General features: G+C 38.3%; 2 protein-coding genes across 4 annotated transcripts; one reads left to right on the top strand and one right to left on the bottom strand.

The window, feature by feature from the left end:
• Positions 1-141: 141 nt before the first annotated feature.
• Positions 142-2,557, bottom strand: LOC104903883 (uncharacterized). The gene is made up of 4 exons (XM_010692014.4): positions 2,276-2,557; positions 2,040-2,137; positions 769-1,023; positions 142-566 (listed from the first exon to the last, which is right to left on the bottom strand). The coding sequence occupies exons 1-4, from the start codon at positions 2,469-2,471 to the stop codon at positions 402-404; spliced, it is 714 nt and encodes a 237-aa protein (XP_010690316.1). The 5' UTR covers positions 2,472-2,557; the 3' UTR covers positions 142-401.
• A 5,816-nt stretch (positions 2,558-8,373) lies between these two features.
• Positions 8,374-13,992, top strand: LOC104903882 (protein DJ-1 homolog C). Of its 3 annotated transcripts, none has more exons than XM_010692013.4 (9): positions 8,374-8,761; positions 9,206-9,406; positions 10,235-10,384; positions 10,496-10,675; positions 11,143-11,211; positions 11,955-12,155; positions 12,858-12,995; positions 13,126-13,473; positions 13,576-13,992. In XM_010692013.4, exons 1-8 carry the CDS (start codon positions 8,579-8,581, stop codon positions 13,336-13,338), a joined length of 1,335 nt encoding a protein of 444 aa, XP_010690315.1. In that variant the 5' UTR covers positions 8,374-8,578; the 3' UTR covers positions 13,339-13,473; positions 13,576-13,992. The 3 variants fall into 3 exon arrangements, with proteins under 3 accessions (XP_010690315.1, XP_010690314.1, XP_048492339.1); XM_010692012.4 differs by having other exon boundaries at positions 13,551-13,992; XM_048636382.2 differs by lacking the exon at positions 8,374-8,761 and adding an exon at positions 8,830-9,071 and having other exon boundaries at positions 13,551-13,992.
• The last annotated feature ends 893 nt before the right edge of the window (positions 13,993-14,885 follow it).

Here is a 14,885-nt window from a genome sequence, read left to right as displayed (position 1 = left end):
TCACTAGACTTGAAAATCCAAGTTACCACATCCATATCCACAGTCCACATGTAACAGACTAACAGGGTACATGGGGCCAGAATGGAGACTCAAATGTAACAGTGTCTAAATTGAAGTTCACAAGCAATAGACTTTTCAAACCAGGCAAGTGCTTAAGATCTCGTGAAATATGAAATCAAGTGACTTGTGAAGCAACTAAAAGTCCAAGATTATCCAGTCTATGATGAGAGACTCATTCCTAATCTCCAATGGCTAGATGAAAAGACATTTTTAGGCTGTCCGGAAACTTTAATAGGAGCTGCTTACAAATACTAGTACAATAAACCTATGTCACAACTATAGAAATTCAGATACATAGATGCAGAATGTACATACTATACAGAAGCATACGTCCCAATCTTTTAAATGCTGAAGAAGCCATCATCACCATTGTCAACGTCTCTATACTCAAAGTTAACATCTCCCCCATTGCCTCCATATTTGAAACTTGAATTCAAATAGCATTTCATACCATCAAAGAGATTCAAATTATCAACAAGCTTGTGATACGCATTGCAGCCACAGCACTGGCAAACAACCACAAAATGATATTTAGGAAAATAAGAATACAAAGGGAAAGAAATTGAATTTCATGAAAGTCATCCCACAAAATGATCAGAAGGGTAAAACATGCGTATCTAAAGAGGCATATACGAATATTAACAAAAGCAGACCGCCGAACACTAACATAAATCTCGTCCATACAAACAAGTAAAACGAGATCATTACCTGAACAAATACTGTACCATCAGTATATGCGTGAGGATTAATGGCACGAGTTGTACGCTGGCTACAAATGTTACAAGTGAATGCAATAAGCATCCTTCGCCTAGGAGATTTTGTGAAAAGAGACCAAGGGAAAGTGGAGATCTTCGCATTACTTGATTCAGCATCACCAGCAGACTCAGGGGGTCCTTCCATCCCAGAACCTGTTGTCCATCCTTTGCCAGTAGCAGCATTTAATACCAAGCCCATTGCACAATCCTGAGGAACAATCCGATAAGGATTAAAACATTATGGGTAAATTACTTTCTACAACAGACTATTACTTATCAACCCAATTAGAGGAAAGTTTACACACAGAAAAGCCTAAGAAGACCACTCGACCTTGAAAACGGTTCGACACAGAAAATCTACATTCAGAATTCAGGCCTCAAAATTCCATTTATTTTTGACAGCTACTACAAAAGAGAGCTAAACTTGGCCAAATGTGTTTGTCTTCCTCTTTCTTTCTTTCTTTCTTTCTTTCTTTCTTTCTTTCTTTCTTTCTTTCTTTCTTTCTTTGTCACTTTAGTCTCCTCTTCTTTTACTTTCAAACCAAACAAGGTAAAGTTAAATCATCGCTTGGTCGCAAATAGGAACATGCACCCAAGTGTATGTAGAGGATGGTGCACCCTACTAAACGATGTAGTTTTAACATTTTAAGAGTCCATGATGTTGAGAAAAATATTGTTTTTTGTTTCCTTCAATCTTGCAGCTTTTTTCACCTTTTCAAATATGATTGTTAGCGAGATTCCTTTTTATTAAAATTTGAATTCTAAAAGGTATGTTCTTTTAGTTTAGACTAGAGGTTGATTTACTATATGTTCTTTTCATTATGAATTTTGTTCATTTGTAATTGGAGATTTACATTTTCTTTAATTTTAAATTATGTTTTCTTTTAGAAGAATGATATGTTCTTTAGGGTGCAACAATGAGCACTGTGCACCCTAGTGCATAATCCACGCTTTGGGCCTTGTGCTTCCCCAACTAAAAACTCCCTGCCTCTACAATACAAAAAGAGCAGTCCCAAACAAAGACTTACACAAGCATAGAATATAACCTTATCAGGATTATTATTATTTTTACAAAAACCTAATAATCTCACATCAAATTCATATGAAGTACATAATTTTCCCCAATTTCTACAAGTAAACTAAGCAACAACAACTCAATCAACATAACAACTACCACACTCATGTCAAATCCAGTCACAAACATAAAAAATACAATCAATTTACCTTCGAAAGAGGAGAGAGAGAAAGGCGTTGATTATCAGCAAGAGGAACAATCCTCATGTCCTTTGACTCAGATTGAATATGGGATTCATCATCTCTACCTGCGAAAAAAAAAAACAAAGGAAAATCAAATTCCTTCGAATTCGTAATCAATCCAAAACAAAATCAGAGAAAAACCTAAATTAAGCTAGTACAGAATGATTTAAAGATCAGACAAAAGAGCTGGAAAAAATGATCACCTTTAGAAGAGAGAGAAAAACGGAGTATATTCGGTCGAGAAGGTTGTTTAGGAGAGAAGATAGAGAGAGGAGAAGAAGAAGATGATGAAGATTTGAGAGTTGCAGTTGCAGATGACATTGTTAGGGTTTCCATTGTTGATCGCAGGTCGATGAAAGTGGAAAGATGATCAAATTTGGGAGAGAGATAATAAACCATGCATTAAAAACTGATAAAGACAAAAAAGGAGAATGAAAAATTGGATGATATTAGGAATTTAGGATATCATATTCATTTTCTAGCTTTGATATTTTTCATTGATTTAGGATTTTAGGTCGGTTTGGCTTTGGTCAAAGTCATGTAATAATTGATCTATTTTACATTTTACATGTCAAATTTTTGGATCCTCACGTTTAGATAAGGGTTTTTTAACATAAGTTAATTTTAGAAAAAAAAAAATTTAGAATAAATAAAAAGTAAATGATTTCTTTGGTATACATGGAAATTTAATGTCTATGGGATGTTTCATTTTCTAAAAAGATATCTCCATTATGTAAAGGTTTTGCTATTTAACGTCTCCTAATATTTCCTAATAATGTCCTAAATACAGTATTTTTATACTGTATATTCATACTTCTATTTTTTTCTCTCTTCTTTATTTCCCTTCCCTTTTCCCTTTTCCCTTCATCACCATTGGAGTCACCACCACCAACACTGCCACCACCAACACCACATCAACATCGCCGCCACCAACACCGCCACCACCACCACACCAGCACCGAAGATTCATATAACACGGAGGCTAGTGATGAGGAGACTGGGTTTTTTTAAAAAAAATTATACACAGGCGTCCACCATGGACGCCCCACCACCGGTGGAGCGCCTGCCATGGATGCCTCCATCGGTGGTGGGACGTCCATGGTGGACGCCTCCCTTTTTTTTAAAAAAAAAATCACTATAAATGAAGAGGAGAGAAGAAGGGTGCGACGCCAGTGGTGCGGCGGTGCGACATTAGTAGTGTTGGTGCGGCAGCGGTGGTGCGGCAGTATTGTGTCGGCACTGGTTTTCAGTGGGTATGTAGAAGAAGATGAGAGGGAGAGTGAAGGAAGAAGAGAAGGAAATCTGAAAATGAGAAAATATGATATATCATATGTATTTAGGGCGTTACTAGGAAATTTTAGGGCGTCGTTTAGCAAACTAGTTATGTAATTTCTAGGAAATGGACTAAATGTGTTTGGTTGACATCAAACCAAAAGGGAGGTGGAAATTTCAATTTTCGAGGAATTTTCAATGCCCCCATTTTCTCCACTTTATGTCAACCAAACAATTACCTAAATTAGAAAATCACGAGAATTTCTATTGGCTACACTATTTTTTGTATACCAAACAACCACTAAGTTAGGTTTAGCATATAATTTAGATAAATTTTGACAATTTAATAACTATTTCCACATCAATTATGTGGTAATTTGATAATTATATAAAAAAAAAAAAAGATCATGTGGTAATTTGATATCAATAAAAGTTTATTATTAATCTGATAATTCTGCTTTTTCCTAATATCTCATTCAATTTTAAAACACGTTTATCTTAAGTACTACTTCCTTTGTTTTTCTTTTTTTTTTATACTTACTCAGTTTTTTAGTTTCAACATTTTACTTTTTGGTGAGTGTATTAAAATAATTAGATGTTGCATGTAAAAAAAGGTAGTATATCTTATACTAAATGATCTAATGCACAAGTTTGACTTCTGATATTTGTGATTATGTATTTGGTTACAAAATTATAAAATAAAATGCTTTTATTTCACACTCATAAAAAGATATATTAAGGGGATCAATTTGTCTGAATTTATTAGCCAATTTGAAGGCTATATAAAAGCATGTTTTCGAACAACGGGCCTCATAAGATGCATCATGGGATCATAAAAGAGGCATATGAAAGCAAATCTATGCAAGATAGTGACGGAAACTATTCATATGATGGCTTTCGACGTTATTTCGATGTTGAATTGGAAATATTTCAAAATAAGTTGTAAGAATAGTGACTTGAATGGTGCCTTGAAGGTGTTTGGTAGAATGCGTGAAGAAGGAATGACATAAGGATAACTTTGAATGGACATATATCTCAATCTATAAATTATTTTGAGGTGATTCAAAGTGGAGGTGATAGCTTGTTCCGAGAGCTTTTCAATGATAGGTCATATGCCCAATTCCGCTGAGAAACGAGAAAGTTATGACAGTTTTACGAAGTCGCCCAATGGCATTGGGCGAGGTCGCCCGATCGGGCGGCTGACCAAACAACGACCGGGCGAGCTTCACCCGATCGGGCGCGCAACAAAACTGGGCAAAGGGAAATTACCGCCCGATCGGGCGGATGTTGCCCGATCGGGCTGCTGACCGGGTAACGCGGAAACGCGTTTTCTGTTGTGGATATAAATACATTATTTATATCTTAGGGTTTTAGACTACGAAAAACACTCTGTTCTCTCTGTAATCTGGTTTTCCTTACATAATAAAATATTCTCCCTCTCTCTGCCGTGGATGTAGCCAAATTGGTGAACCACGTAAATCTGTTGTCTGTTTTTATTGTTTTTGCATTCATAATTTGTTTCTCTCTCACGTCCGTTATAACAAATTGGTATCAGAGCTTTGGTGTTCGATCTGTGTGAGAAAGATGTCTGGGATGAATGTCAAAATTGATAAATTTACTGAGAGGAATAGTTTTAGTCTGTGGCAAATCAAGATGCGGGCTTTACTGAAGCAACAGGGGTTGTGTGCACCGTTGGCCAAGAAGGCAACGGATTCAGTTACCGCTGAGATGGAAATTCTAGAGGAAAAGGCGCATTCAATAATTATGTTGTGTCTGTCTGACGACATAATTACTGAAGTTGCGGAGGAGGAAACTGCTGCTGGTCTGTGGTTGAAGTTAGAGAGTTTATACATGACGAAATCTCTAACCAACAAATTGATGATGAAGCAACGTCTGTTCAGCCTGCGTATGCAGGAAGGTACGTCTCTAAGGGATCATCTAGATAAACTGAATACCATCTTATTAGATCTGCGAAATATTGATGTTAAAGTAGATGATGAGGATGCTGCTTTAATATTGTTGGTATCTTTGCCTATATCATATGAGAATTTTGTGGATTCCTTTATTGTTGGTAAAGATAGTCAGTCGTTAGAAGAAGTAAGATCTGCTCTGCACACTAGAGAGATTCGTCATAAGGCGTCTGGTACAGGTACAGGCAATCAGGCTGCTGGATTAGTAGCCAGTAGTAATGGACAGGAGAATTTGGGGAAAAAATCCAGGAAACCGTCTTCTCGGGGTCCTAAATCTAGTGATGTCTGTAATTACTGTAAGGAAACGGGGCATTGAAAAGGGAGTGTCCTAAGAAAAAGAAGCAGGAGGACAAGAATGAAGGTTCTGCTGCTTTGGCAGAAACTGGAGGTGATTCTGAGGAAGATCTGGCCCTAGTAGCTAATAGTCAGTCACATTGTAGGGATGTGTGGGTTCTTGATTCTGGGGCGTCTTGTCATATGTGTTCGCGCAGGGAGTGGTTTATGAACTATAAACAGTTTGATGGAAGTGTTATTATGGCCAACAGTGAGGTCTGTAAGACAGTTGGTATAGGGTCCATCAGAATTAGGACATGTGATGGCAAAGTCTGTACTTTGAATGATGTTAGGCATGTTCCACAAGTCACAAAGAATCTGATTTCACTTCGTATGTTATACAAGAAAGGGTTCAGTTTCAAAGGTGAGGGTGGAGGGTTGTATGTCTACAGGGATTCGAAGATGATTCTGAAAGGGGTTAAACGGGAGACATTGTATGTGTTGCAAGGGTCTACGTTATATGAGTCTGGGGTTGCTACATTGGCTGTTTGTGATAGTGTTGAGAAACAGGTGGAGCACAGAGGCACTCTAGGTTGGAGTGGTGGTTCACGTCAGGGAGAAGTCTGTCAACACTCACAATCTGAATATGAAATTCCTTCGTCATCAAAATTGGGTCAGTCAAATTTGACTCATGGTCAACATGAAATCTTTGGGAACTCTTCCCAAAGGGACGGTTGTGAAGACATGGTGGGTTTTGCACTGTATGTCGGAGAGGTGAATATTTTTGGGTCGTCCAAGGAAGGTGTTACTTGTGCTAGGAAAGAGTATAAGGAACACATCTGTTCGAATCTGATTCCACAGGTTAAGTTCCAAGGTTGCTTGGACTTACAAGCTGTTCGTGATTGTTAGTTCCCTCTTGGGGCAATTTTGGGGTCCTTAGGGACTAATCTGGTCTGGTTGTCTGTTGGGACAAATCTGGTGTAGGGAGATTCTGGGAGTTGTGATCAATGCATCTGGTTTTCTGGTTATTGTGAGAGGATTCAAGTCAAGGTGGAGATTTGTAAGAATAGTGACTTGAATGGTGCCTTGAAGGTGTTTGGTAGAATGCGTGAAGAAGGAATGACATAAGGCTAACTTTGAATGGACATATATCTCAATCTATAAATGATTTTGAGGTGATTCAAAGTGGAGGTGATAGCTTGTTCCGAGAGCTTTTCAACGATAGGTCATATGCCCAATTCCGCTGAGAAACGAGAAAGTTATGACAGTTTTACGAAGTCATCCAATGGCATTGGGCGAGGTCGCCCGATTGGGCGGCTGGCCGAACAACAACCGGGCGAGCTTCGCCCGATCGGGCGCGCAACAAAACTGGGCCAAGGGAAATTACCGCCCGATCGGGCGGCTGACCGGGTAACGCGGAAACGCATTTTCTGTTGTGGATATAAATACATTATTTATATCTTAGGGTTTTAGACTATGAAAAACACTCTATTCTCTCCGTAATCTGGTTTTCCTCACATAATAAAATATTCTCCCTCTCTCTGCCGTGGATGTAGCCAAATTGGTGAACCACGTAAATCTGTTGTCTGTTTTTATTGTTTTTGCATTCATAATTTGTTTCTCTCTCACGTCCGTTATAACATAAGTCATAGATAGTTTATTAAGACCAAGTAGAAGGTCGGCGGTCACAACCACTTGAGAGTCATGTCATGCCTGATGCCACCCTAAGGCCTTTGGCAAGGTCCTAGATAGAAAATATTGTTAGACTTAAAAACTCCGAAAATGGTCATATAATAGCCTAATAAGAAGGTCACAAATACATGCTTTCAGACAACCTCATAATTTGAAAAAATACCTCATAGATGAATCCTTGGATCTTAAAAGGCCATCGCAATCAAATTTACGCCTAAGAACGCGCATATGGTGGCTTGGTAGTTATTTCGGAGTTGAATTAGATATATGCAATATAAGGCGTAAATGACATTTCAAGGCAATTTAAATGGTCCCAACCACTTGAGTGTTATCTCAATTCCCTCATGATGGTCTTAGACAAAAAAAAAAGAAAAAAATGTTGTGCATAAAAGCATATAATATTCCCAAAATATGCTAATTTGATGGTTATAATACACACTTTCGAACATTCTCCAAACAACGAATCTCATGAGATGCATCATGGGGCTATACAAGGTTGTTTGCAAGCAAAGTCTTTCCCGCTTGTTGGTTTTGTTAGGCGAAAAACTAAGGGAAGAAATAACTAAATTGAACCAAATAGCTTTATCCCCCATCTTAATATAGGAATTAATGATAAAACTAGCTTGACGAAAATACTCCCATCGGTCCAATAGAACCGGGTTTATTTCGATTTCCATTTTGATTTCTATTTCTATTTCTATTTCTATTTCTATTACTTTTGCCTTCAGTTATCCTCTTTTAGGCTCCGTTTGGCAGGGCGTAAAACGTTTTCCCGGAAAACGGTTTTCCTCTATTTTCAGTTTTACATTGTTTGGTTGGCAAAAGAGCGTAAAACCATTTTCCCTTTGGGTAAAATTGCTCTCCCAATTATGGAAAACCATTTTCCTTTCAAAATGAAGGGAAAACTATTTTCCTTATCTCTCTTGTACACTCCACTCACTACCTCCTTACTTTCCCTTTCATTTTCCTTTCATTTCATCATTTTTCTTACATCGAACCAAACAACGGAAAACTAATTTTGGAATTGTGTTTTACATTGTAAATTGTTTTCCATGAAAATCATTTTACACTGAAAATGTTTTAAGCCCCACCAAACGGAGCCTTACTACTACTACTCAGCAGTTCGATTGAGGTACTTGTCGGAAGTGCACTCCACATACTCGACGAATTGCCTGACAGAATTTCTGTACGATTCTAGCTCCATATGTTCTGTAACTGTTAAATCTGCTAAACTTAGATTCTGCTACTTCTTGCAAGTTACACTACACTCTTTGTTGGACAATATAAACAAGCAGAAAGATGGAGTGTTTATCATCAGTATTAACTCCAAATATATGTTCCTTTAATCGATCTTATCTCAACTTCCACACCCCATTTCGAGTCGTACCCAATTTAGCTAGAACTCCAACAGCACTTCCTACTGCAACTGAAGCTCTAGCAACAGATAACCCAGCTATAATCACCTCTGTCTCCCCCAAAAAGGTTATCAATTTTCTCCTACTAGTGTTTTATATTATGACATTCTGATCTTTTCAAAATTCAGTGTTACCTAATTCGCTAAACCCCGCCAACTACGATCCGAAAAAGGTTGAATTGGTGTATGCAAGAGGGTAATATAATTCCCTAATTCTCCTGTGAATTATGGTCGATTTTGGGATATTTTTGGCCCATTTTGGGTGGAGTGCAAATTGGAAAAGCGAATTATATAGCGAATTATGTTACACTTGAGTACTTATGGGATCATCTGACAGACCTACATAGTGAATTGTGTTCCCATATCCATTCTTGCACAGTGAGTCAGTGGATAATATGGTTTTAGATACAAGGATAAATGGGTTGGTTGATTGGTTTAGTGGTTAAAAGAAGGACTGTTTCTTCTGTTTTGTTAAGAGCAAAAGTTAATTGTGATGTTTGTGTTTTTGACAGGTTTTAATTCCTATTGGGTATGGAACAGAAGAAATGGAAGCTGTGATAATGCTGCACATTTTGCGTCAAGCTGGTGCTCATGTGACTCTGGCCTCTGTTGAACCGCAGCTCGAGGTCGAGGCGTCTGGTGGTGTGAAGCTTGTTGCTGATACTTTAATCAACTCTTGCGCTGATAAGATATATGATCTTATCGCCTTACCGGTCTGTTCTTATGTGCTTTATTTGTTTAACCATTGTGTTTAGCTTTTACGTTTGCTGCTAGTGGAGAAATTCAAGATGGAGAGAAAAGTATTGTGCTGCAATAGTATTGTTTCATGATCTGATGTGCAGTATCTTTAGTCAAATCCTATGTAGTAGAACCTTACCTCGGACCTCCTGTGGGTACAAATGCTATTTTTTTGTAAAATGTGGATTGAAAAACATCAACTAGTCTATTATATCACAATCGTTGATCATAGGATGGCTTAGTGGCCTATTTCTCGGTCCATTTAATGGAAATAATGTAACCTTGCCATGAATAATTTCTGATGAATGTCCTAAAAAGTAGAAGAAATTCTTTTATCTTTTAGAAATACTCCCTCCATGCCTAAATGTTTCTCGCATTGAGGGTGAGCACAGAGATTAAAAAGAGTCTTAAATATAGATTAAACGATTGAAAGTGGATAGAGAGAACAAAGTGAAGAGAAAGTATTGGAATAGAGAACAGGTGGATGGTATGGGGAGCGAAGAGTTTTTTTTTTTTCATTCAAACATGAAATGTGCAAACCTTTTTAGGACAATTTGTTATAGTAGTGTGAAAAACATCAGGGGTTAGACTGAGGGAGTTTCAGTTTTAACGAGTTGTATATGTTACATGGTGAGTATATGTTAGAAAATCTCAAGTATATAGATGTCCTCACACTGTAAATGATTGAGCTCTGGTTTATGAAACACTTAGCTTACTCTCTCCTTTTACATTATTAGGGTTTTCAATAGCCGTGCATCTTTATTTAGATACTGAATTTAAGAGGTTACTAATACTGAATGCAGGGAGGTATGCCTGGTTCTGCTCGGTTGAGAGATTGTGAAGTTCTCCGCAGTATTACTAGCAAACATGCTGAGGACAAAAGGTTATATGGTGCTATATGCGCTGCTCCAGCTGTTACCCTCCAGCCATGGGGGCTACTAAAGAAAAAACGGGTATATGATGTGTACTGGCATCTCTTTTAGGTCTTCCTGAACTTGTTTGAAGCCTATTGTCAAGTTTCAGATTGTATAATTAATTAACTTTTCACGAATTTTCGCAACAAGATCACTTGTCACCCTGCATTCATGGACAAGCTTTCTACCTTTCGGGCTGTCAAATCAAACATCCAAGTTTCTGGAGAGCTTACAACAAGCCGAGGCCCGGGAACTACTTTTGAATTTTCTCTGTCGTTGGTAGAACAATTGTTTGGTGAGTCTGCTGCTCAGGAAGTGAAAGATTTGCTGGTAAGCTTGTTGACATATGCTCAGTAATTAGGAATTCTGCATCCTCCTTGTTTCTTCTGAGTTTATTTTGTATTTGTTTTATGGATTCAAACGGAACTTGTCATAGTTAAACAAGTTTTTGACAATGAATTCTGTGACTAAAGTTTATGTAAGTTGTTGTTCGTCCTCTTTGCCATGTTCTTTAATTACTGTTGATCACTGTTTTGTAAAATGCTCACTTTCTATCATATGTATCAGGTGAATGAATCAAACGCACCACTGACCAAATCTGGTTCGCATGATTAGTTGTGTTGCCAAGTGATATTTTCTTCTAGGAACTGAGAACCTTAGGCAATCATAGGAGTTAGGACACATTTTCAAAAACGAACTTGCTGATTATGATTATTTAGCGTTCTTCTAGTACATGTTTACTTGCATAAATCAATGTATACGTTACTAACCATTGTATTTCTGCATCTATAATCAAGGTACCGAGAGAAGATCAGCCTAGAAAAGAGTTCAATGAAGTGGAATGGTTGCTTGATCACCCTCCCCATGTAAGCACTTTCCTGTATACTGGGGTTTTCCTTTTCAGCCCCCACCACCCATGTGGCCACTTACACTGTTGAATATCCATCTACATTGTCAGTTCCAACATTATAACTTTTAGTCCTTAATTAGAGCATCTAGGTGATTTATTTTCTGATCTTAGAACTGAAAAGGTTTTGTTACCTTAAGGAACTTTAGAAATGTTGTAGATTTGTTCCTCATAATAGTCTCTTGTGTTGCAGTAAGGTTTGGTGGATGACCCTCACCCCCAACAATGCCCGCATCCAAAAGGATGAGAAAGGGAATTACCTTTCAGTTGTTACTGGTGGTGGGACATCCATACTTGGCTATTAATCTTATTCTAGTTTTGCTATCTTTATGCAACTCATTTTGTTCCTCCAAAGGGTAGCTTAGCTACGACTAGTCCTAGTGAGTGCTTCCTTTTCATACCAATTACATGAAATGAAGTTTCTAAGTTCAGTTCTTCAATACCTATGTGTCTCCTTATTGAGGGACCGAGTGGCATTTTCCCTGCCTAAAAATTAGAATGATTTTTCTTGCTTTGCCCTTAATCTTGTTATAACTACTTCACCTGTGAATTTTGAACATGAGGAGACAAGATCATTAGTATCCCAAAGTGCTCATAAATTATAATGGTTGATTGTTACAGTGCAAACTTGCAGGTTCAATTGTTTGTTCTGTTTCTCAAGAAATGAGTTACTGATTAAAATGTTAATGGTGTACCATATAGGTACTCATCCCAGTGGCAAATGGATCTGATGAGATTGAGGTTGTAACTATTGTTGACATCCTTAGAAGAGCAAAAGTTAATGTTGTGATTGCTTCAGTTGAAAAATCCCTGCAAATTTTGGCATCTCATGGAACCAAAATTATTACTGACAAGTTCATCAATGTAGATGCTGAGTCTGTTTATGACTTGATTGTTCTTCCGGTGAGACCATTGATGCTTTATTCTTGTCCCTAATGAAATATTTCGTGTCTTGAACTTCTTGCTCTTACCAAATGAAGGGCTCGTTCATGTTAATTGTTGAGTTTTATGTTTTGGGGTTTGGCAATTATTTCAGTATTGATAGCACGCGTGTCTGAATAATAATTCAATTAAGCTAATAGATATCAGGGGAAGTTGGCCAATTAGTTGTGGTAAATGCATGCTGTTTCAGAAAAAAAAACTTAGTGCTAGATAGTTATAATTCTTTGAGTTGGCAAAGAAAAGATTGTGAGCCTGGTATTGGTATTGCTAATTGTAAGGCATAGTCTCTCTCTCTCGTTTAATTTACTGGCTTAAGCTCATGTGAGGCTGAGGGAAGAGAAGGAAACTCAGATTACAGTAATACTTCACGCTGGAAACTCTCCAGAAGAAAATCAAAAGCTCCCTCAACCTCGGGGTTGGTGGAGGGGAGGCGACAATTGAGATGGAAGTTAAGGTTGCACATATTCTCTTTGAAGCATGACTGATGGCCACCCATTTGTCATTGATCACTCTATCATTTCACTTTCTTTTTTTCTTTGGGGGGGGGGGGGACGAGCTGCAATTCTAATACTGGCTTATCTGTTTGTTGTTTCAGCAAGAAGATATGAAAAATGGTGTGGGTTTTATCTGGCCCCTGGTAACATGATTTTTATATATTTACAGGGTGGTCTCAATGGGGCTAAGCGGCTAAGTAAGTCGAAGGTTCTTAAGAAGCTCCTTCAGGAACAGAAATCTGCTGGTAGAATGTATGGAGCAGTATCCTCCTCTCTGGCGCTCCTGCAAAAACAAGGGATGCTCAAGGTAAGTGCAAATTCTTTCTGAACTCTCCAAAGCTTTTGTATCTGTGCTGTCATTAGGAGATAAGTTAAAACTTGGTAGGAACAAAAACAAAGGGTAGCTGCTTGACTCAATTTTCTGGTGGTGGAAGTAGGAAAAGAGAATTGCTGCTCATCCCTCCATATCAGACAAGCTAGGAACTGAAGTGGTTGATGGTGCCAAAGTAGTTATTGATGGGAAGCTTATTACCTCCAAAGGACTCGCTACTGCAACTGATTTCGCCCTTGCTATTGTGAGCAAGCTTTTCGGACATGCCAGGGCAAGAAGTGTTGCAGAAGGTCTTGTATTTGAATACCCGAAGAGTTAACAACTAACATCAGAGTTCAATGATGCTTTATGATGAGAATGTCTTTTTCTCTTCCCTTCCCTTGTCTGAGGGCAGTGCTCGATAGCATCACGTGCAAGTCGTTGGAATAACAAAACTATTCTTGAATGATTGGAGGTAACTCTTTCGGACGATTTACTTATTGATTCTCATTTTTGTTCATAACCTGACTAATTGCTCTGTTGAACTCACAGCTCTTGTTCAAATGATATTTAACAGAATTCAGATCATCCGATAGGTAATTTGCACTTGCCTGTACTCAATTATTACCATGACGCCCTAGTGTGTGCTATCATCAACGTGCTGATAAGTGATGGGTTTTTAAGGAAATCTGCACTTGCCAGTATTCGATCGTTTCCATGATGTCCTAGTGTGTGCTATTGTCAAGGTGCTGTTGAGTGATGGGTAGGTTTTGTGGCTTAGAAGTGGCTTTGTTGATTCACTGTTGCTAATAGCGAGACATAGTCTTTGTCATGGCAGCAGAATTTGCTGCTCTCATATTTAGGGCAACTACTCTTGAAATGGCTACTTGTAATCAGATTGAATATCTTTAGGAATATTGGTTTGAAATAATATGAAGTACTAGCATTTTGTGCAAAATAATCCACACGAGGGATTGCCCTTACTGGTTCCATACTTCCAATGTTTGCATATTTTGGCTTTCTGTATTTTTTTTTTAAAGTACCCAAAAAGGGAACTAATTTATATTATTAGAATGAGCCAAAACAACAATATTATCAGGAACATCATAAAAAAAAACCCAAACCTGCTTTCCAACTTCAAGGGGTTGAAAGTAGGCTAAATTATGGGTGACTTTGTTGCCAGATTTCTTAACAAAAGCCAAACAATAGAAACAAAACTAGAAGATAAAGCTAGAATGTCCTGTATGATGAGATGAAACTCGCTAGCACACGTAGCCTTGCGACGAAGGGCTTGAATGATCACCAAACTATCATTCTCCAACAAGATGTGAGTAAACCCCATATCATGAGCCAACTGTAATTCTGCCATCACTGCTTTTGCCTCCACTATGCCCACATCCCAGCACGAGCAGGTTTGCATTGCTACACAACACAACACTCTCCCGCACAACACAACACCCTCTCTCGATCATCCCTGCACACAACACCAAACTCAGACCTCACATCCCTCAGTTTTCTTGTCTCAGTATTCACCTTAATCAACCCTCATCAGGCGGCTTCTATACTTGCGGATGGTTTGCACTTGCAGTCCCCTTCACCTTCTTTCTCACCCAACTCGCCTTGATCACTCCAGCACATATCTTCTTTTCATAAGCTATCATTGACTATGGGACAACAATGTCTCCATCACCGCCTTACATTTGGCTCCCCAAATGGCCCAGCAAACCGTGAGTCTCATCAGCATCCATCCTCTTAAAGCAACATTCACACCAGTTCGCAACCTTGGAGCATCCTCTGGGAAAATCAACCTCAAGCTCAGTAACTTCCCAAACCCTCTGACATATTTTCGCTTTCTAGTTGAAGCATTATTTACGCTTAGCTTTATTA

The sequence above is a fragment of the Beta vulgaris genome, chromosome 9 (genome assembly GCF_026745355.1).
Source record: "Beta vulgaris subsp. vulgaris cultivar EL10 chromosome 9, EL10.2, whole genome shotgun sequence".
NCBI classification, from domain to species: Eukaryota; Viridiplantae; Streptophyta; class Magnoliopsida; order Caryophyllales; family Amaranthaceae; genus Beta; species Beta vulgaris.
This window is presented reverse-complemented; position numbering and strand designations above follow the sequence as displayed.

What these genes read in the sequence shown, in the direction of transcription:
- LOC104903883 (XM_010692014.4), bottom strand. Translation starts at nt 2,471, where the DNA reads ATGGTTTATTATCTCTCTCCCAAATTTGATCATCTTTCCACTTTCATC. An exon ending in CTCTCTCTCCTCTTTCGAAG is followed by an intron (nt 1,024 to 2,039) that starts GTAAATTGATTG and finishes ATTGTTCCTCAG; the next exon opens with GATTGTGCAATGGGCTTGGT. An exon ending in ATGGTACAGTATTTGTTCAG is followed by an intron (nt 567 to 768) that starts GTAATGATCTCG and finishes GTTGTTTGCCAG; the next exon opens with TGCTGTGGCTGCAATGCGTA.
- LOC104903882 (XM_010692013.4), top strand. Translation starts at nt 8,579, where the DNA reads ATGGAGTGTTTATCATCAGTATTAACTCCAAATATATGTTCCTTTAAT. An exon ending in CCTCTGTCTCCCCCAAAAAG is followed by an intron (nt 8,762 to 9,205) that starts GTTATCAATTTT and finishes TGTTTTTGACAG; the next exon opens with GTTTTAATTCCTATTGGGTA. An exon ending in GGCTACTAAAGAAAAAACGG is followed by an intron (nt 10,385 to 10,495) that starts GTATATGATGTG and finishes TTTCGCAACAAG; the next exon opens with ATCACTTGTCACCCTGCATT.